The sequence below is a fragment of the Chiloscyllium plagiosum genome, chromosome 36 (assembly GCF_004010195.1).
Source record: "Chiloscyllium plagiosum isolate BGI_BamShark_2017 chromosome 36, ASM401019v2, whole genome shotgun sequence".
In the NCBI taxonomy this organism is placed as follows: Eukaryota; Metazoa; Chordata; class Chondrichthyes; order Orectolobiformes; family Hemiscylliidae; genus Chiloscyllium; species Chiloscyllium plagiosum.
In genome coordinates, this window is record NC_057745.1 from 7,108,748 (window position 1) to 7,132,157 (window position 23,410).

A 23,410-nucleotide genomic window follows, 5' to 3' on the forward strand; every position below is an offset into this window, starting at 1 on the left:
CCTCCATTTGGTAACCAGCCAGTACCGACCCCATCACGCCCGACCCCTGTGTCTACTTCCCTCAATCACTCCATCCCCTGTCAATCCCCTCTTCTCCACCCTTACCTGTTAACTCCCTTCCTTCCTCCACCCCTCCTCCCTCCATAACCCTGTCTACACCCCTCAATCACTCCCACCCCTGTCTATTCCCCTCCTCCACCCATATCTTGTCTACTCCTCTTCTCCCCCATACCCCTGTCTACTCCCCTCAATCATCCCTACCCTGTCTACTCCCCTTGATCACTTCTACTCCTGTCTACTCCCCTCCACTCCTATCCCTGTCTACTCTCCTCAGTCATTTCTACCCTATCTACTCTCCTCCTCCACCCCGTCTACTCCTTCCTCTCCCGTAGCTCTGTCTACTCCTTCCTCCCCCATACCCCTGTCTATTCCCCTCCTCTATCTCCACCCCTATCCTCTACCCTCCTCCACCCTTGTCTGTTCCCCTCCATTCCTGAAAGCACCCAACACAAGCCAGGGAACTGCTCCATGGACATCAGATGCCCTCCAGTACTTTGCTCAAAATTCTTTCTCCATGAGCAACCACATTTAAACTTCCCTTATTCGGTATTGGGTCTGCATCGTTGGTTTGATTAAGCCTCTTAGAACCTGCAGTGAAGAGAGAGGATTAATGAGAAATGCATAGAGATGAAAAGCTGATCAAAGGATTATTTCTGTGCACTTCCCTGAGCTAGGAAGAGATGGAACATTGTAGACGCCTGCTCTTGATCACTGCCCTGTGATTACTGCTGAAGGTACATAACTGTCACGTAGGAACAGGGGGTGATTCAGTTGTTAAACCCTCGTATTGCCAACATTCACTGTGTAGGCTCATCCCTAAAACGAGCTGGTCCTATTCTTTGAGAAGACCAGCTGGTGCCTGTGTTAATTTGCATTTTTCCAGGAATCAGCAATTCCAAGAACAGAATATTGGAAGAAAAACAGACCAGTAAAATCTATTTATAGGAGCACCTGCTTCGTCTTGATTATTAAGGTCAAAACCAAACGATTATCCAATGCTCCAGGCCTTTTGTATAAAGCGAATAGGAAAGCAAATGGCACATTCGTCTTTCTTCCAAGGCAAGTGAGGTACATGAACATGGAAGTCTTTCTACACTTGTATTGGACTTAAGAGATCACACCTGGAGTGCGATGGGCAGTTTTGGCCCCATCTCTGAGGGTGGATATAGTTACTTCGGAGGGGATACAGTGAAGGTGTGAGATGAGAAGGTTGACCTGTGATAAATTGTTGAGTAAATTGGGGATCTGCTGTCTGCAATTATGAAGAAGAAATGTTTGTCTCATTGAAACATGGAAGCTTAAGAAGGGGTTTGACAGGGTATGCAGGAGATGTTGCCCCTGGCTCAGGAACCTTCAGGAGCAGCACTTAGGTTAGTTCTTTAGGATTGAGATGAGGAGGAAATTTCTTCACCCAGAAGCTTGGGAATCTTTTCAATTTTCTGTTACCAGAGGAGTGTATTCAAGGCTGGATTTCCAATCTCTCAGGGATTTAAGGAATATGGCAAGTGGGCAGGAAAGTGAAGTTGATGATGGGAAAGACTTGAGGGTGTTAGTCCTGCACTTCTTTCTTATGTTCTTGAATAAATGCTTCTTGTAGGCTTATTTTACATCTGTCACAGTCCACTATAGTCATAGCAAACAATTCCAAATCCTCTTCACTGCATTATGTAACCTGTCTTAGCAAAACATAAAGATTTAAAAGGACATTGTTTTCAGGAGGGATGCATTCCCCAAACTTGTCTCTTTTGGAAGGCCACAATTAGTTACCCAAAGTTACGTGTAACTGTCAAGATAACACTATAATGTGTAGGAGCAGAAGTAGGCCTTTCAGCCTGTTGATTCTGCTCTGCTATTCAAGGAGATCATGGTTGATCTGATGATACTCAACTCCACTTTCCTGCTTTATCTCCCATTGTCCTTGATTCTCTTACAAATTAAAAATCTACCTCTGTCAGCCTTGAATATACTTAATGGCCCAGTCTTTAGAGCCCTCCGCAGGAGAGAATTCCACAAATTTACTACCATGTAAGAGAAGAAATACCTTCTCATCTCTATCTGAACGGAGCAACATCATACACTGTGATTATACTCCCTGGTCCTAGACTCTCCGAGAGTGAGAAACATCAAGTCCATTAACGATCTTGTAAGATTAGATGATCTACTTCACCAGTTTGCATTTTCTAATACAGGGAAACCCCCCCAACCCCCCACCCCCCACCTCCATCCACGGAATCGTTTTCCACAGTTTCAGTTACCCGCAGATTACTGCACCCCGAACATATTATAGGGAACCAGGAACCAGGAACTGCTGGGAAGGTATATTTCCCATTGAAATGAATGGATTCGCTCCTATCCGCATTTCTGGACTTCCATGGCACATCCTGGAAAATATCCCCCGCGGGTACAAGGGGACTGCTGTATGAACAAGGAGGCTTGCAGGTAGTTTCTTTCCGAAGGTAGTGACTCTTTGAAAGAGATGATCACATTACCTCGGATTAGTTTAAGACCTCTCTTCTTGCCTGATCTGAATGTACAGCCACTAGGTGCCAATAGGCAGCCCAGTGCTTCTGGGGGACAGGTTTGAAGGGCTGAATGACCAATTCCTGCATCAATATTCCTCTTTTCCACATGACAAATGTTGTGTTGATATTCTACTCTGAGAACACAGCTCCCTCTGGTGTCTCCATAGTCAGGATGGTACCACAAGAGAAAGACGACATATGGTGTTGCACCCCAATTGGAAGATGGTGTTTTAACCTGAGGGTCAAGCAAGGGGAAGAGGTTGAGAAGATGCAGGAATTCAACCTGAATTGTTGGCTTCACGCTGTATTATAAATCAGCTACACAGCCAACTGAGCTAACTGAACCTAGTTTTCGGTTGTGATTGCAGTTTTCCTTTAAGTGTGCTCAAAATGGAGCAGAAATACAGCTTTTAGTCAATGCTGTTGAAATAGTTTACTTTCAGTTTGATGACTCCAAGCATTATTTGTCAAGATTAATTGGTTGAAATAGCTATGCTTATTATCTGAAGAACTTCTGCATTTCTCAATGTATTTTGGGGAACTGGAAGCTGCTATCTGGCCTGACAACAACTGACATTTAAACATAGCCCTTCAGTTCAAAGAGTTTCTCAGGGAGGGGGCAAAAGCTAATGAAGGAGAGAGGCATAAATGCTTAGTCAATGAAATTAGTAAAAAAATCACACAACACCAGATTATAGTCGAACAGGTTTATTTGGAAACACTAGCTTTAGGAGTGCTGCTCCCTCATTGGGTGGTTGTCCTAATGAACCACCTGAAGAAGGAGCAGTGCTCCGAAAGCTAGTGCTTCCAAATAAACCTGTTGGACTATAACCTGGTGTTGTGTGATTTTTAACTTTGTACACCTCAGTCCAACACTGGCTCCTTCACATCATAGTCAATGAAATGATTGGTAGACAGATAACCAAAGCCTTGTCCTATCAAAATGTCTCAAATTGCCTTCCACAGTGATTGAAGGCAGTGAGTGTTATAATGTGGCAACTCTTGTTTAATTTTGTCTTAAAGGTGGATCCATGCTGTTGTCGACCATTACTTGCTTCTTCCTGTTTTTTGGCAACAGTGAGTCAGCCATGATTGGAATGCAGTGTCTGTTCTGTGGTGTCAGTATAGCAGCCTGGAATGCATTGGATGTGATCACAGTGGAACTCTATTCCACAGATAAAAGGTAGGTCTGAATCCTTTCCCATACGTTTGCAGCATATGTGTTGGTTCATCAAGGACACACAGGCATCATAAAACCTTACTGCTTTGCAACATGTTTCATGTTGTCAATGCTCTGCTCAAGGTGAGGGGAATTAGTGCTGGGTTAAACAATGCTTTTGTCTTTCAAGGCACACTGTGTCAGTATCAAATACTCCCTCAGCCTAGTTAGAGTGAGATATAGGATAGCAAAGCTCCTTTGAAACTGCTCTTCATGGAGCTCCCATTTCTTTTCCATCAATCAAAGATCTGGAAAAGACATTGCATAATTAATTTTATCAAAACAGCTTAGGGTCTTTCCTTCTCTGAACTTCCCTGACTTATCTGTCAACATTTTGAAAATTAATGTCATCAACTGTGGGCGGCACGGTGGCACAGTGGTTAGCACTGCTGCCTCACAGCGCCAGAGACCCAGGTTCAATTCCCGACTCAGGCGACTGACTGTGTGGAGTTTGCACGTTCTCCCCGTGTCTGCGTGGGTTTCCTCCGAGTGCTCCGGTTTCCTCCCACAGTCACAAAGATGTGCAGGGCCAGGTGAATTGGCCATGCTAAATTGCCCTTAGTGTTAGGTAATAAAGGGTAAATGTAGGGGTATGGGTGGGTTGCGCTTCGGCGGGTCGGTGTGGACTTGTTGGGCCGAAGGGCCTGTTTCCACACTGTAAGTAATCTAATCTAATCTAAACCTGCAAGTTATCATTATGTTATCTGATTTGGTTTTGATTTTATTGTCACATGTATCAAGTACAAATGTACAGGAGCAGACCACACAAGGCCACATATTAGGTACAAGTATCTAGGGACAGAATCTTAAGAACAAGGTAGAAAGAAAGAGCAAAGTTAAAAGTTAAACATTGCAAATATTATACCACAGTGGTACCTTCTTAGTTTTAAGTAGAAAATAAAGAAATAAAGCTTGAAGTTCAAACAGCACAGTCTTTCTAAAGTGCTTAACCACAGTGAGAGCACATTTTGAGGAGTCACTTCATATGTCTTATATATGGTCTCCATAGTAATTGGAACATCTGTATTGCTGTTTGATCGTCTGTTCTCCATCCTCATTTCCAAGGAGTGGGCCATGGACTTTGATTGAATTGGTCTATGCTCATGGGTAATGGTTTGCTCTAGCCTTCTGCAGGATGGCTGACCAAGGGACTTCTCTGTATTTCCTCACCTACCATCAGGTGTATTGGAAAGAGTTATAGGCTGACAAATCAAACTGTCTGGTCACATTACAAATACACATATCCATGGCCAACAAGCCCTGGCAGGGTCCTTGAACCCAGAGTTACTAGCACAGAGGTAGGGACACTACAACTGCACCACAAGACTTTCATAAGAACATTATCTGTCAAATGTATTTTGCTGTGATTGGTGAAGATTTAAATCTATCTTTCTTTCTATAGGGCAACTGCATTTGGAATTCTGAATGGACTGTCCAAGTTTGCTGCCATACTTGGTATATCAATATTTGCCTCATTTGTGGAGATAACAAAGGTGGTTCCTGTCCTGCTGGCTTCCATTGCATTAGTAGGAGGTGCCCTGCTTGGTCTCCGACTTCCTGAAACCCGGGAGCAGGTTCTGATGTGATGGGCTCTCCAAGCACTTCTGGACTCACAGTAATACGCACAGCTGCTAACCACTGTCCTTATAGCCTAAAACATCCACTCTACCATCTGTGCTTTCTGTGACTGGACTCACTTGTGCTCTGTGTACCCACACCAAGCTTTCACATAGCTAGTTACCACCTACTTTCAGAAATTGTTCTGTGCACCTACCCCACAGGCTGAGATGGGGAAAGTTGGAAACTATTGGAAGTGTTCTCATTTGCGCACTGCAATTTCCTGGTAACTTGCTGTTGTAGATCTTCTGCTAACCATACATACTTCCTTATAATTGGGTATTCTCTCTATAAAAAGTCCGATACCAACTTTTAGGAAATTTCATCCGGGCTACTTCATGCTAATTTTGTAAGGTTTTGCTGGGGAGCTTCCTGAATCTGGTGCAAACTATGAACTAGCACCATCACTATCGCGATTGTGCTATTATTGACTTTGGTGAAATAGTTCTTGTACATTTAAAAGGGCCGCGTTCAATCAACGTTCTGACTGTTCTCTCCTGATTTCAGCTTCAGCAAAGCTGTATTAATGGGAACTTCTTGTCTCAGCATGATGGGTGGACTGAAGCTTGAAGAATTGTCAAATTGCCTGTAATTCACAGGGTCAAAGGTAATTTATTACTCCCCTTGCTCCAGTTGCCATACGAAGGGTAATCAGTGTTAGCATGGTTCAGTTGAAAGCAATTTTAGCTGGGGGGTTAAAACACATACAGAATGCTCTCCTTTGAAAGAAACCTTATTCCAGATCTTTGTCTACTTCTCAAGTAGAAATGTTGCATGGCATCAACAGGGAATTCTCCCCATGTCCTCCGACTTCCAAAGCACTGAAGAAAAAACAGGTTTACTGGTCACTCAAATCAAGGGGTCCAGTAGTGATCTACCTAAGGCAGATTCTCTGCTTATTTCTCTGTGCCTCCAATCTTTCCTGTTCAGTCACTGATAATTGCCTCCCATTTTCAATTTCAATGGTCAAAACGATGAGGGAAAGGAATGTGTGAGGCGGTCTCCCCATCGCCTTCTTCACGCGTAAGTAAAGAAAAGAAGAATCCTCTTCAAAAAGCTTCCTCCACCTGGAAGCAGCTGCTGTTCCTAGCTCTTCCACCATCACCATTGAAAGTTCATTGGTTCCACTGTTGGACCTAGCTCAGGATCTTGAGCATGAGATCCTTACCTGAGCATGGGTCAATTCGAGAAGGGAAACGTTGAGACCTCAGTTGATTCTGTTTAATATTGTTGATTCATGTACTGCAACAGAGGGCCTTTACAAAGGTAGCTGGGTAGCTCAGTGAGTTGGCTGGCTTGGTACTTCAGCTTGCAGATCGGTCATTAATTGCAATGAAATCGATGGAATGCAGTTTTCCTTTGCCTGCTGTCTGTATGAAATGAGCTTGGCCGTGGGGTGTGGTAAACATTGTGGTTATAACACTAGACTAGTAATCCAGAGGCTCCAACTCATCTTTCAGAGGATATGGGTTCAAATCCTATAGAAATTTAAATTTGGTTTAAGAATATTTGGAGCTAAGAGAAACAAAGGGGTTGGTTCACAAAGAAATCCTGACTTTCCACAGCACCCTTCACAACCTCAGGACTCCCAAGGAACATGCTCGCCAGGTTTTGAAAACAGTCACTCTTGTAATGTAGTAAATGATTAAGGGAAGGAAGACCATCACTTTTACTCAGTCCAGCCCGTGACAATATGTGAATCCAGTCCCATGCCAATGAAACAGCCCTCTGAGTGGCTCAAGGAAATAAGCACACAGGTGCACAAAGGCAAGTAACTTTGGACAAGAAATGTCAGTCTTGTCCATATCCTGGAAATTAATGTATAAAATAAAAAGACAATGTTCCAGTGAACGTGTGTGCAGTAAGCCTGTAGATGTGGTTCCGAACTGTCATGAAGAAACATCACTGATGTTAACGGGGAATGAATGGAATCACATTGGCTTAGAGCACGGTTACTCTCCATCTAACCTGCTGCAACATGCTTCACCTTAATGTGCATGAATCTGGTGACAAAAAAGAGAATAACATTTAGGCAGTTCTTAAGGCAGTTTTAGAATCAACCTACTTAGCTTCTGCGATGCAGAAAATGGTACCCATCGATCCTAAATGGAGGGACTAAGTAATGGTAGCAAAATAGAAAGGAGGTTATAATATCCAAAATGTGAGCAGTTTCAAATTGTTTCTTTAATCAATTTAATGTTGCATGAAATGTTGCAATCTCATTATCATTCAATCAGTAGTTAGTAGAACCAGAGTAAGGCTGAATGGCCTGCTTCTACAGTGTAACAATTCTGTGATTCTGATATTGATCAGTACATACTGCATTATTGCTCGAAGAGATATAATGCGGCATGAAACTAATTTTTAAAACATTTTTCATGATGTACACCCTAAGTGACTTACTCACCCATTTTGGACTTGGCTGTGGGCATGGAATCACATATAGATCAGGGCAGGTAAGGACAGCAGGTGATTTCCTCCTATAAAGGATGTTCCTGAGCTGGTTGATACTTTTAAAATGATGATCGATGGTGGTTTTGTACTCACCGTCATCGTAACCAGCAATGATTCCAGAGTGATCCAGTAATATTTTTTGTTACTCGTTTGAAACTGAAATAGCACCAGCTACATTTGAAACCTACATCTCCAAAGCTTTGGTTCATGTCTTTGGATTGCTAGTCTAGTAATATTACCCATCTCAACAAATGAGCTAACAATTTAGCAGACAGTGAATGTGTGCTACAGCTATGGGATTACACTGTAACATAACATTATTGACCTGAGACTAAACTATTATAACCCTTTCTGAATCCAGACTGCAGGTAGATTGTTCAAATCCTCTACAAACATGACCCACCCTTGCTCAGTAACAGGAGCTTGTCTGAATGCATTCTACATGAAGGCCAATAGTGAGTGCTGCAGAGGTACGAATGCACGGTCTAAAAGTAGGATGGCAGAGAGAGAGTCTGAGAAAGGTGGTTTTTGAAAGCTGTGTGGGCGGGATGTTCTGTGGGGTTTGGAGTGGCAGGAGGAGCTCCATTCGTAACGGGTCCAAGGGATGAACAAGAAGTCTCTCAGGTTGTGTTGGACTTAGTGCCTTTGACTCCCTAGGGCAGGGAGCTGAGGAGGTTCCAGGTGATTACAGCTGGTCTTATAGCACAACTCCACATTCCTACTTGCTTCCTCCATCCTTCTTGATATTGACGGAGTCCAGCAAAGGTTCACCAGACTGATTCCCGGGATAGCAGGACTGACATATGAGGAAAGACTGGATCAACTGGGCTTGTACTCCCTGGAATTTAGAAGAATGAGATGGGGGGGGGGGATCTCATTGAAACATATAAAATCCAGATGTGACAGGAAAGACTCGATACGGGAAGATTGTTCCTGATGTTGGGGATGTCCAGCAGTAGGGGTCACAGTCAGAGAGCTGTGAACCTGTGGAATTCTCTCTCACAGGAAGCTGTTGGAGCCAGTTCATTAGATATATTCAAGAGGGAGCTGGATCTGGTCCTTGCGGCTAAAGGGATCAAGGGGTATGGAGAGAAAATGGGAGTGGGATGCCACGATTGCATGATCAGCCATGATCATATTAAATGGTGCTGCAGACTCGAAGGGTCAAATGGCCCATTCCTGCACCTATTTTCCATGTTTTCCTGACAGTTCAAGATTCCGTTGAACTCGATCTTGAACTCAATAGTGGAGTATCTGGGGTTGACTATTTCAACAATTTACCATTTCCTGAGTGAAGAGGTTCCTCCTCACCTCAAGCCAGATCGATGGACCCCCTTAGCTGAAAGATGTGCTTTTTGAGATCACTCACCCAGGGGCAACAAGCTCTCTGAAAAGGAGTGAAGAATGTTTTATTCAGCCAGTGTTTGGGGCTTATGGAATACAAAAGTAGAACTTTTTAATTGCTCGCCTTGACAAGAACAGAAAGGAAGCAAAACACAATCTGCAATGTACTGCATAGAAAGAGGCCATTCAGCCCTCTAGCTCTTTGAAAAGCTATCCAATCTGACCCACTCCTTCATCTCTTTCCTGTCAGCCCTGCAAATGTTTTCTACAATGTATCAGTCTAAAAATGATTATAAATTTGAAATTGGAAAGTTCGTTCCAGTGTTGTTGCTAGATGCTGAGAGCCAACCGTGCAGTATAATTCATTTGAACAATTACATCTTGACAAGGAATATCCCACTTTTGAATAATACAGAAAAGCCATTTATCATTTATAAGCCATTAATATTTAACAATCTCAATTCAAACACAAGCATCACCAAATGTTTTCCTGTTGGTGAGTGAGGTTGAATTGCTCCTTAAACCTTGGATTTTCAGTGTATTTACAGATTCCAGGTTTCCCGATGTCTCAGGAATAAGTACAGCAGAAAAAAAACGTCAGTAACCCAAGACAGAGCATTTTTTTTGTGCTGGAAATGCATGGCAGTAATTACCTCCACTTCTGGTTAAGAAAGACTTGCATTTATATAGCACACTTTCAAGACCTGAGGATATACCAATGTGCTTTGAAACAATGAATTAATTTGAAGTGTAGCCCCTATTGTTACAGGAGAGTGTAGTAGACAATTTCACTCTGTAAACTCTGGCAAACAACAGTCAGATAATCACTTGATAATCCACTTTAATCTGCTGTGGGATAACTGTGGGCCAGGACTCCATGGAGAATGTCCTGCTCTCCTTGAAAGTAGTGCTGAGAGATCTTTTACACCCAGCTGAAAGGACAGTGGGCTCAGTTTGACATCTCACCTAAACAACAGATGAAAGGAAGATCCATGCAATTTCAATGAAGAATCTACACACCTTCATTACAGAAGGCGAAAGCCATTTATTCCATTTCAGCTCATCCAAACACAGTGACTCCGGACAGCATTCCTTTAGTTCTGAAACAAGTTGAGGGTTTTATCTGCAGTTATTCCCAAGCGCTGATCGCCTTTTAAGGAGAAAACCAAAAGTTATCATTTCAGTCTCAAAGATGGCATTAAATTATTTTTGGCCTGTGAACCTCTCATCCTATTCCGATGATTCGACATAACATAATTTTCCAAGTTTAGCTTTCCTATCCCATTTAGAATCTCGTAGACGTCAAAAAATCATTTCTCAAAGATAAGGAATCCATGTTTATTCAAAACAGACTTGTGACATGTTACCCCATTTTATTTTTCTCTTTTGCATATTCATTGATCTTGAATGAATTCCCAACAATTTCTATTTCTGATTCACATTTCCGAGATTCTATTCCGTTCATACTCCTTTTAGAGATGGGTACAATTTTGTTATAATTAGGTGCTAGCTTTGCAGGAGTGTTTGTGTTGGGGATTCTCTCAGTTGGCTGGACAGCTGGTTTGCAATGCAGAGTGACCCTGCAGCCCGTTTGAGGTGAAGGTCCCACCTTCTCAGCCTTTTCCCTTGTCTGAGGTGTGGAGACACTCAGGTTAACATGACCAACAGTCATCTCTCTCTGATGAGAGAGCAGTCCCTTGGGACTGTGATGACTTTATCTTTACCAGCTTTTAAATAGGATTCAACATAGATTAAGAGTTAGAGGGACGTTTGTTAGAAATTAATTATAAATATCTGTTTGTCAAAAGTTAGATAAGATCTAGGACATAAAGCCCACAAGGTCCCGAGCTCAGGTGAGAGCAGCTGAATTGGGAATAAGGATGCTGTAATTAGTCGCAATGCCATTTGGATATGGAAAGAAAGTAACAGATAAAGTTTCCAATTCTGTTTACATTTTGGTGACCCATGTTGGAAACTGGGAAGATATCACATGAGGATAAATTGAGGCTTAACTGTGATATCACAAGTCTCTCACTAGTACTCAGTTGTCCTTGCCTGTTGTTGATGTTCCCATGGAACTGGAAAACTGAGGAGATAGTGGTAATGATGGAACCGTATCCCAGTAAGAATCAACTTCCGAAGAGGAGGTCAGAGGGAATAGAAGAAAATCTTGGCATCTTCTATTGTAGGATTAGAATTCTTGCATTGGGAAAGCCAGGCCAAAGCTCACATGGAGAGGATGGGCTGAATGGTCTCCTTCTGTGTTATACGATTGTAAGCTTGAACTTTAGCTGCTGGATTTTGATTTGATAACAGACAGAGGTAGATCTAAGCACGAAGATCAGATGTATTCAGCAAGTTTGTAAGGAAACATCAATGATGCTGTTTGGTTCTTGAAATTGTATACCCAGAAGGAGGTATCTTTAAGATAAAACTGAATAAGTCTTTTACACAGAGGCAGCAGCAGGAAGGCAAACATGTACACCGATTGATCAGCAGTTATATAAGATTAAATAACCGCAGATGGAAATTGGCCAAGTTACCAGTTTCATATGTGGGCTGCAAGCTGAAAAATCAACTCCACAGTCTCATCCAACTCTGAGGTTTTCTGTGAACTGCTGGATCAATAAAGAAAGCAGAAAAATAAATTACCCACACAGCCAACTAGAACATGGACTCTTCACTGGAAAGCAATGGGACACAGCTTACATACATCTAAATTTACACTGTTAGCTTAAACTGTTATACCATTATGACAAACAGGAGTTCAGTATTAATTGACTGTATATGGGTTATAAAATGTAAAAAGAAAATAATGTCTGTGTATTGTCTAAATGTGCATGCTGCTTAGCCATTCACATATTGACAAACATTCACGCAGTATAAAAATGTACAATTTATATTCATTGAGAGAAGTGCATGCCGCTGGTTCTAAGGCAAGTGATTGCTTTAATTCTGTTTTAGAGACTACCTACTTCAAAAGATTCACTACTGGACACACCACCTCATGAAAAGAAGTAACATTTTATAAAATTATTTATTCTGATAAAAGGCAATAACGTTTTCTTTTCGATTTTCACACTTCAGTCAGAATCTTCTATGTTTAGTCTTTAGGTGAAAGCAAAAGCTTTATTTGTGATAGATGTCTTGTAACTGCCGGTGTCAACTTTCACGTCACATTTAATGGATGTTAGTTTAGCAACCTTATGGTGCTGTATGTTAATTGTAAATAAAAAATGGCGTATCTACATGTCCAAGGTGAAAATAAAAAAAAATTAGTTTTCATGTTTTATTTGGGTGAGCATTTGACCATAGTCTTAACTAACAATTATTTTTCTACCAGCTTGTCTGTCCTTGATAATTGGAGACCAGTGCTGACAATCAGAGTTTGATTTGTTTCTTTTGTGTAATATTAAAAGAAAACAATTACTTCTAATGCTACCTGAATGTCATTTGAAATATGTGCGAAAATTCGAACATTCATATGCAGTCCCTCTCAAACGTTTTCCCAAGTTTGAGTTTATAATGATAATCACTGATGTAAACATGTAGATTGATCAGCAGTTAAATAAGATTAAATAACATGTATATAATCCTCCAACCAGTGGTGATACTGTAGTGGGAGCAGGGGAATATGATGAATACCATGGCAAATTTTCATAGGATCTTGCCTTTCTAAATGTGAATTTGGGAGTTTTAATGGTAAGATAAAATACGGACAGATTTTAATCACTTTAGAATGGGGTTTTAAGTGCAACTACATGCTTCGGTTTAGTTGCAAACCCCCTACCCTCAATATCATGTCCTCCTCACAATTCCCTACTATCTGAACATACTTGGCCTAGTCCTGGTCTTTACTTAGTGTATATAAAGCCATGAAACATGTCTATACATGTGTTTCATGGTTTGCTCAGTGTTCAGTTGGGTAAAGGTTTGTGCCAGAAGGTGTAATATGATACATAGAGGAAATGATCCCTGGTTTTATTCTGGAGGGATTTGAGTTATCTGATACCATCCACTATAGAACCTTTATAATTGTCTATACTACCCCTCACCCACACATCCTATCAGGGGAGTGAAATATCAGCAAATGTGCCTGCTCCTCATCGGTATTGGTACCCAATGCTGAAGAAGGTGTCAGGCAAAGGCATGTCAGGTGAAACTGTGAGGCACCCCACAGCCAAGCAACAACACTGAAAGACCTGAATAACATTGATTCTGTTCAAGCTATGTGACTATAATCAGCTTGCTGTATTTTCACAAGGAGCATTGAATTCTCAAATCACCTTGACGAATTTATAGAATGAATGGTCAATGTAACTAAAGAGAACCAGACTGACTTGGACCTAATGACTTCCTTTATCCAGCTCCAAACGAAACAAGTACACTCCTATTTGATATTATCCTATTTAACCCTTATGGCACCCATTGGTTGATTGATTAGATGGAAAAAGACTCACGTTGGTTTGGTTTATGGTTATGACAATGATTATAACACTGGGTAAAGCAGGCAAATTATTTAGGGGTCATAAACATTGGATGGTCACTAATAATTCCAATAAAGAATTCAGGGAAAAGTTCTTTACCAAGAGAGTGAATAGAATCTCGAATTTCCTAACTCACAGAATAGCTAAGGAAAATAACAGATCTATTAAGAGGAAGTGAGATAAATACATGAGGATAAAGGAACATGAGGATAGATTTTTTTAATCAATCTGTTCCAACACATCTCTGGAGCAGGTGAGATTTGAAGCTGGCTGTTCTAGTCCAGAAATGGGGCCATTACCATTGTGCTCTGGGACTCAATGGACATTCTGATCAAGTTAGATACACTAGGGTGGCACGATGCTCATGTTTATATAAGGTCAAATGGCCTGTATCTGCCCTGTTAATACTATGTTGTTCTTTTCATTAGCTGGTATCAGCTCAATTGATTATGTAGGCCTCCAGGAATGGAATGACCCAACCATCTCTGCTCCAATCCAACTCCAGTGCCACACTGCGAACTGGGCCAGGTTTGACGCAATCACAGTGGCATCTAGTAATAGGTAATTAGTAGGGTCTCGTGTGCATCCCACAAATTCCATCTTAAGAATGTGCTCTGCAGAGATTTTTCGAATCCATTCTCAGGCTTGTGGAATCGCTGTTCAGACCAACATTTACTGCCTAACCTTAATTGCCCTTGAGAAGGTGGTGGTAAACTGTCTTCTGGAAGTGCAGCAGGTACACCCACAGTGCCGTTAGGGAGGGAATTCCAGTATTCTGAGCCAACAACAGTGATGGAACGATGATGTATTTCAATGCCAGGATGGTGAATAACTTGAAGGGGATCTTGCGAATAGTGATGTTCCTACTTGTCTACTGACTGTGTGTGATGTCAGTAGTCTCCAAACTTTTTCAGCACAAGATCACATTGTGAATTTAAGTGGAACATAGGATCTACCCCAAAGAAAATAGTGAATAAATAGTTTGTTTTTAATGTTATACGAGCCTAAAAGCAAGTCCATATAATGTTCTATTTTGTCCTCTATTCACCAAGTCTCAGTCTGATTCCTATATTCCTATAACTGCACATTATCTGCCAGTGATTTGAAACCTAGATTTCAGCTTGAGATTGTGAATTGTATACAGTCCGTCAAATGGGTATCTGTGAGGTGGGTGTGACACTTAAACTTAATTATCCTTATTTGGGAGAACACTGTCTCTTAGAGGGATGCAGAGTCAACATACGTGTTTGCTTTGAAAGTACAGGATGAGAGAACTGGGTATTTTTCTCCATTTAGAAGTCCCTGAAAATCATTGCCCCTTGATCTGACATTCAGCTCAATTTCATTTTGCAAAGGGATTATCATAGAATCCTTAGAATGTAGAAGCTTCTACATTGTAAGGATTCCATGAAGAGCATTCCACCCAGACCCATCCATGTAACCTTGCATTTCCCATGGTGAACCCACCTAACCTGCATAACCCAGGGCCGGCATGGTGGCTCAGTAGTTAGCACTGATGCCTTACAACATCAGGGACTCAGGTTCAATTCCAGCCTTGGGTGACTGTCTGTGTGGAGTTTGAACATTCTCTCCGTGTCTGTGTGGGTGTCCTTCCACAGTCCAGGTTAGGTGAACTGGCTATGCAAAATTGCCCATAGTGTGAGGTGTATTAGTCAGAGGGAAATGGGTCTGGGTGGGTTGTTCTTCGGAGGGTCGGTGTGGACTTGTTGGGCCAAGGGCTTGTTTCCACACTGTAGGGAATCGAACCTAATCAAAAACCCAGGACACTATGGTACAGTTTAGCATGACCAATTGATTGACCAACCCACCTAACCTGCACATCTATGGTCTGTGGGAGGAAACCGGAGCAACTGGAGGAAACCCCTGCAGACACATGGAGCATGTGCAAATGCCACACAGACAGTCACCCAAGGCTGGAATCAAACCCTGGTCTCTTGTGCTGTGAGAGAGCCACCATGTTACCTCTCCATATTTATTTTTAGATTTTAGATTTTTATTGTCACGTGTACTCAAGTACAGAAGTATAGCAGTCCAGTGAACAGTGTATAAAATCACCACACATGGTGCCATCTTGGGTACTAAGATCCCTTGGTACAAAGAAACTTAGGGAGAAAGTAGTAAGAGAAACAGACTTAATTAATGGAAAAAGTAGGAAAATAAAGAAATAAGGTAGTACTTAAAGACTTTTGTAATTTAAACTAGGAAAATAAAGGAATAAGTTAAAAGTTCAACAGTCTTTGATGAATCCTCTGTTTATCTTGCTCTCTGGGAGACCTTAGCACCCACCCCTCTTGCCAGGGCCTCCCAGCTTGGTACATGAGACCACCCTGCACCCGCTCCAGAAAATTGCCCATTTTAGGCTAGAAGCTCATGACTTTTCTGGGCTTGGAGTAATGGAGAGTTTTGATTCAGCAGCTTTGTGATGCAGGATATCCTTGTACAATTTTAACACGACTTGCCAAAGAAGAAAAAAAGAAAAAAAACGTACAAGACATTGGTTCGGCCGCTCTTATAATAGTGTACAGTTCTGGTCGCCACATTACCAGAAGGATGTGGACGCTTTAGAGAGGGTGCAGAGAAGGTTTACGAGGATGTTGCCTGGTATGGAAGGTGCTAGTTATGAAGAAAGGTTGAATATATTGGGTTTATTTTCATTAGAAAAAAGAAGATTGAGGGGGGACCTGATTGAGGTTTATAAAATCATGAAGGGTATAGACAGGGTGGATAGAGACAAGCTTTTTCCCGGGGGAAGGATTCAATAATGAGAGGTCACGCTTTCAAGGTTAGAGGTGGAAAGCTTAAGGGGGATACACACACAGGGTGGTGAGCGTTTGGAACGTGTTGCCAGCAGAGGTGGTCGAGGCAGGCACGGTAGATTCATTTAAGATGCTCTATTCCTGGTGAAGGGCTTTTGCCTGAAACGTCAATTTTCCCGCTCCCTGGATGCTGCCTGATCTGCTGTGCTTTTCCAGCACCACTCTAATCTAGACTCATTTAAGATGCGTCTGGACAGATGCATGAGTAGGTGGGGAGCAGAGGGATACAGATGCTTAGGAATTGACCGACAGGTTTAGACAGTACATTTGGATTGGCTCAGGCTTGGAAGGCCGAAGGACCTGTTCCTGGACTGTAAATATTCTTTGTTCTCTTTGTTCTATCCTGTCGCTGAAGGGCAGTTGTCCTGCCCCAAGTCTATTAAAGGGCGAGCAACTGTTAAATAGCCACAGGGCAGCTGCTCCTCTGCTGGTGGGCACTCCCCGATAATGTCTGAGATGAGGTGACAATGATTACAGCAATCCCTTCAATCCATTTGCAGGAGACATGCTCTTCCACCTACAACATTGTTTGGCCATGGTCAGAATGCGATTACCTGAACCAAGACAAACCAGGTGAAGCGTAGGTGGGATTTTAAGAAAGGATGTTTTCACCCAGAGGAGGATGAGTATCTGGAACTCACTGCCTGAAAGGGTGTTGAGGCAGGAGTCATCACAACATTTAAGAATGATGTGGAGGTGCTGGGGTTGGACTGCGGTGGACAAATGCAAAAGTGAGGACTGCAGATGCTGGAGATTAGTGTCAAGAGTAGGGTGCTGGAAAAGCACAGCAGTTCAGGCAACATCTAAGCAGCAGGAGAATCAATGTTTTGGGCAAAAGTCCTTCATCAGTCAGAAGTCATACCAGTCTGTAGTCCAATAGGTTGATTTGAAATCACAAGCTTTTGGAGCTTTGCTTTCACCTGACGAAGGAGCAGCGCTCCGAAAGCTTGTGATTTCAAATAAACCTGTTGGACTATAACCTGGAGTTGTGTGACTTCTAACATTTAAGAAGTATTTAGATGATCATTTGAAATGCCATAGCATGTAAGGCGACATCTGGGAAATGGGACTAAAAATGGTGCTTGATTACCAGCATGGACACAATGGACCAAATAGCCCCTTCCTGTGCTATAAACACTGAACATCACTACATAACAAATCCAGAGCATCACTTAGCACACTCACCGAAATCCCAGTCACAGCAAAGTGGAAATCTAAACACACGTGGACGCTGCACACATGGTGAGGCAGTGACATCACAGTAGTATTGTCATTAGTATAGTCATGCAGAGACTCAGATGAGTGCTGTGGGGACATGGGTCAAATCTCAACAAGGTAGACAGCGAAACTTGAATCAATGCATATCTGGAATTAAAAAACACACTGGCCTAATTGTGATTGTTGTAAAGACCCAACTTGTTCACAAACATCTGTTCGGGAAGGAGATCGGCCATCCTTACTTGGCTTGGCCTACAAGTGCCCTTAGTCTTCACTTGCCTTGGAGATAGCTCCAACAAGCCAGTCACTTCAAGTGTCAATTAGAGATGGGCTATAAATGTTGGCCCAGACATCCACATCTCATAAATGAGTTAAAAATAACTTCTCCAGCTGAAACCAGTGAAGGGTTTTCTACCTGTGCTGTGACTGATGGAGGAATGCTTGATGTAAACAAAGAAATTATGAAAAAAGGTTCATTCCCTAAAGCCCATCATCCATCTGGTTCTGAGGAAGGGTCACCGGACCCGAAACGTTAACTCTGATTTTTCTTCACAGATGCTGTCAGACCCGCCGAGCTTTTCCAGCAGCTTCTGCTTTTGTCCCATCATCCATCTGCTTGGTTCTGATGTATTTTTCCCAACTCCACCATGGACATTTTGAGAAATGCAGTGCAGATTCTCTTCCCTTGTTGTCTTTCAGAACACCTTCCTTCGATGTCCCTTACTGCTTATAATGTGGTCACTGCTACAAAGGGCAGATGAAATGCAGATTGAGTGATCACTTTGTGGGACACTTCCATTTAGTTTGCAGCAGAGGTCCCGCGTTTCTGTTGCCCGCCATTTTAATTCTTCCCCCCCTTGTTTCCAATCTGACCTTTCTGTTCTTGGTCTGTTACTCCCTTCCTATCAAGCTCAAAACAAGCTTCAGGAAGGCAGCCCTGTTATAAGGAAAATATTATTAAGCTGGAGAGGATTTAGAAGAGATTTACCAGGATGTTGCTGGGAATAGAAGGTTTGAGTTATGAGGAGAGCCTGGATAGGCTGGGACGCTTTCCACTGGAGTGTTGAAGGTTGAGAGGTGACCTTATAGAGGTTTATAAAATCATGAGTGGCATGGATAAGGTTAATGGCAGGTGTCTTTTCACTAGAGTGGGGGATTTCAAGATAAGATGAGAGGAGAAAGATTTTAAAAAGACACAAGGGGCAATTTCTTTACACAGAGAGTAGTTGGTGTGTGGAATGAACTTCCAGAGGAAGTGTGGACGCAGGTACAATTAGAACGTTTAAATATGTAAATGAATAAGAAATGTTGGGAGGGATATGGGCCAAGCGTGGGCAGGTGGGACTAGTTTAGTTTGGGATTATGATTGGCATGGACTGGTTGGACTGAAGTGTTTGTTTCCGTGCTGTATGACTCTATGACTTTAAAACTGGACACTGCATTTTTCTGGACGAAAGTGAGGACTGCAGCTGCTGGAGATCAGTCAAGCTTAGAGTGGTGCTGGAAAAGCACAGCAGGTAGGCAGTATCCGAGGAGCAGGAAAATTGACGTTTCTGGCAAAAGTCCTTCATCAGCCCGAAACATCGATTTTCCTGCTCCTTGGATGCTGCCTACCTGCTGTGCTTTTCCAGTACCACTCTAATCTTGACTACACTTTCTGGACTGAGTTCAACAATTTCAGATTGTTAGATTTCCTCCTGTTTTGCTCTGTGTTTTCTTCTTGCAGAGTTATTTGCTTTTCTCTCATTTCTCTCCTGTTCCCTTTCCTTTGCTTTTAGACCCACACCTATCCTGCCATTCCCACCTCCTTGAGACACACCCTTTGTTTCTTTACTTGTTCTGTTACCATTCTCTTTTGTCTTGCATCATGAAACCTCCTCGTCTTATCTCACCTGCCATCGACCTGAATACCGATCTTCACTTTCTGTTCTTCCTCTCCCCTATCCCCCACTCCTCTCCACCATCCTGGATATTGAGTTCTCTTCTTGAACCACTGCAGTCTTTGGTAGGTGGATCCACAGTGATGTTAGGGAGGTGGGCTTGCAAAATCTTGACCAAAGACAGTGAAGGAACGATGCTGCATTTCCACTGCAAGATGGTGTGTGGATTTGGAGGATTCTTTGCCAGGAGGTGGCATTCCCATCTGTCCATGCCCTTGACCTCTAGATAGTAGAGGTCACAGGTTGGTAAGAAATGGCTGAATGAGGCTTATGAGTATATGGTAAGCAGAGAGACCAATGTTCATTGGTGATAGTGGGAGTAAATATTGAGGGTGGAGGAGGGGGTACCAATCAAGCAGACTGCTTTGTCCAGGTTGGTGTCAAGGTCAGTGAGTGTTCTTGTTCAAAACACTTCCAATTATCCCTAGTTTTGAAAGAAAATCTATCTGAAATGTTAACTGTTTCTCTCCACAAATGTTACCTGACCTGCTGAGTATTTCCAGCATTTTGTTTGTATCTTGTAATGATATTGAACAACTGCAGTATTACGGCTTAGTATTAGCTCAACATCCCAGAATAATATATCTGACCAAGTGTTTGTGGGTAAGACTTGTACAACAGTGCCACCCAGCTGTTAGCTTGACATCGCAACAAAATGGAAACTTATCCAACCAAAGACGAGTGTATTGAAGAGGGATGCTCATTATATTAAAACAAATGACATAACCATTAAAAATTCATTCATGTGATGTGTGTGCTAGTGGCCAGGCCAGGATTTATTAACCATCCCTAACTGCCCGTATGCAGTTAAGAATCAACCACATTGCTGTGGGTCTGGAGTTACTTGTAGATCAGACCAGGTAAGGATGGAAATTCCTTTCCCTAAAATGCGTTAGTGAACCAAACTAGCTTTTCCAACAATGATTTTATGATCATTATTAAGTTCTTATTTCCCTTTTTGTTTTTAAGACCAAACTCAATAATCTGCCAAAGTGGGACTTGAACCCAGGTTACCAAAACATGTCTCAGGTTAAATAGTCTAGTAATAGTATCATTAGGCCATTGCCTCCCTTGTATACTAGCTAGTTTCTCTGGAAAATGACCATTTTATTGTGTTGCAAAAAAATCTTTTAAAATGTCCTTCCTAGTGCCTGTCCAATAGTATGTACCATCTACTGCAATTTGCCAAGGCTCCTGTGACAGCACCTTCTAAACCTGCCAGCTCTACCAGTGAGGTGGACAAGCGCAGCAGGTACATTAAAGCACCACCCTCTTGCCTAAGCCAATAGCATCATAGTTTGGAAATCTATCACAGTTCCTTCATTGTCACGGGGTCCAAGTCCTGGCAAGTCCATCCATGACAGCTTTGTGGCTGTCCCTGCACCATACTGACTACAGTGGTCAGGCACCTCACCACCAGTTCCTGAGTATCAGTTAGAGATGGACAATAAATGTTAACCGAGATAACATTGCACACATCCAAGAACAAATGAAAAAACAACATGGGAATGTGTTGAAGGTTCTTCCAAACCTGTGGAAACATAGAACCTTGCAATGTTGATATTGTCCCGCAATTTTGAATTTGAACCAGTGAGTTGCTATGGGAGGGATATTGTGAAATCTGAAAGGGTTCGGAAAAAGTTTGCAATGATGTTTGTTGGTGTTGAGCTATCGGGAAAGGCTGAATAGGCTGGGGCTGTTTTCCCTGGAGAGGCAGGCTGAAGGGTGACCTTATAGAGGTTTATAAAATCATGAGGGGCATGGATGAGGGGAGTCCAAGACGAGAGGGCATAAATTAAAGGTGAAAGGGGAATGACTTAAAAAGGACCCAAGGGGCATTTTTTACATGCAGAGGATAGTGCGTGTATGAAATGAGGAAGTGGTGTAGCCTGGTACAATTACACCATTTAAAAGGCATCTGGATGGGTATATGAATAGGAAGGGTTTAGAGGTTTATGGGCCAAATGCTGGCAAATGGGACGTGATTATTTTAGGATATTTGGTTGGCATGGATGAGTTGGACCAAAGGGTCTGTCTCACGTTGTACATCTAAGTGAGTGAACCGTTGTTGTGGTTCTGTTCGCCGAGCTGGGAATTTGTGTTGCTGACGTTTCGTCCCCTGTTTAGGTGACATCCTCAGTGCTTGTGAGCCTCCTGTGAAGTGCTTCTGTGATGTTTCCTCCGGCATTTATAGTGGTTTGATTCTGCTGCTTCCGGTTGTCAGTTCCAGCTGTCCCCTGCAGTGGCCGGTATATTGGGTCCAGCCAGGGAATTCCTAGAGGCATGGCACTCATCCACAGATTCAATCAATAAGCACATCGACCTGGACCCAATATACCGACCTCACAAGCACTGAGGATATCACCTAGACAGGGGACGAAACGTCTGCAACACAAATTCCCAGCTCGGTGAACAGAACCACAACAATGAGCACCCGAGCTACAAATCTTCTCACAAACTTTGGGTGAACCATGTTTCGGATGAATTGACTCGAGGTTGTGTAAGTGCCTCTGCATTAAATCCATTTTTCAAACTTCCCGATCTCTTTTACTGTTTTACCTGATTCCGCTTAGATTGTGCTGATCTAACCAGCAAAAATAAACGGAAACCCAACATCTTCATATAGATTTGTTTATCCTTTCAACAACTCTTCACATTGTAACTCAAGATGGAGACACAGTCAATGGCTGGAAGAACAAGGAAGCAGCTTTAACGCAGTGAATCTTTGGAGGGAGCTTCACATAAAATATGACACTGAGACAAATAAGAAGGAAAGATGCAGGAAAAGAGAGAGGAAGAGTATTAAAGAGGTTTAGAAGGTGAATTCTAGAGCTTAGGCCCCACACAGCAAGAGCAACAATTTATCTTCCTAACGCTCCTTTAATAGAATAAAAGGTGATAGGTGCCTGGAACGCATTGACAGCAGAGGTAAAAGAGGCAGGCATGATAGATTCATTTAAGGTGCGTTTGGACAGATGCACGAGTAGGTGGGGAGCAGAGGGATGCAGATGCTTAGGAATTGGATGATAGGTTTAGACAGTGGATTTGGATTGGATCAGGCTTGGAGGGCCGAAGGGCCTGTTCCTGGGCTGTAAATATTCTTTGCTCTTTGTAATGCACCTCAAGATATGTCACAGGAACATTATCGAGCCAAGTATGATGACGAGCCAAAGAGATTTTGTCAGATTACTAAAGTCCTGCTCAAAGAGACATGTTTTCATAATACTCTTAGGCCTCATGTAGGGGGTTGGTGAGCTTAGTTGTCTGGATGGCTTCCAATAGCAGCGGTGCCATTCCTGTACATGGCTGAGATTACCATGGAGGTCCCTCCTTCCCTTGCCTGAGGAGTGGTGACTCTCAGATTAAACTCACTGCTGGTTATCCCTCTCTGGTAAGCGAATGGCAACTTTACCTTTTTAGTCTCATTGTGCTGCTAATCTAAAAGATTCTCAGTCTTGTGCTGCTAAATGATATATATAATCTGCAGAGGTAAGGAATGGAGGAAGGAAACATCCTACTGTAGCTTCATCTTAGAACATAGAACATAGAACAATACAGTGCAGAATAGGCCCTTCGGCCCTTGATGTTGCGCTGACCTGTGAACTATTCTCAGCTCGTCCCCCTACATTACCCCAAAAGGCTGCAAGAGAAATCAAAGGCATTGCACACTTCCTGTGATGATGTAGATATATTTTTTAAAAACTATCCAACA

At 42.4% G+C, this 23,410-nt stretch overlaps 1 protein-coding gene across 5 annotated transcripts in view; it reads left to right on the plus strand.

The window, feature by feature from the left end:
* Nucleotides 1-8,690, plus strand: part of LOC122540918 (synaptic vesicle glycoprotein 2B-like) — a 199,233-nt gene extending 190,543 nt beyond the window's left edge. For all 5 annotated transcript variants that reach the window (XM_043677219.1, XM_043677216.1, XM_043677217.1 and 2 more), the window contains exons 12-13: nucleotides 3,606-3,765; nucleotides 5,204-8,690. In XM_043677219.1, the coding sequence (XP_043533154.1) occupies nucleotides 3,606-3,765; nucleotides 5,204-5,387 (344 nt within the window). In that variant the 3' untranslated portion in view covers nucleotides 5,388-8,690. The remainder of the gene's footprint in view (nucleotides 1-3,605; nucleotides 3,766-5,203) is intronic.
* Nucleotides 8,691-23,410: the final 14,720 nt, after the last annotated feature.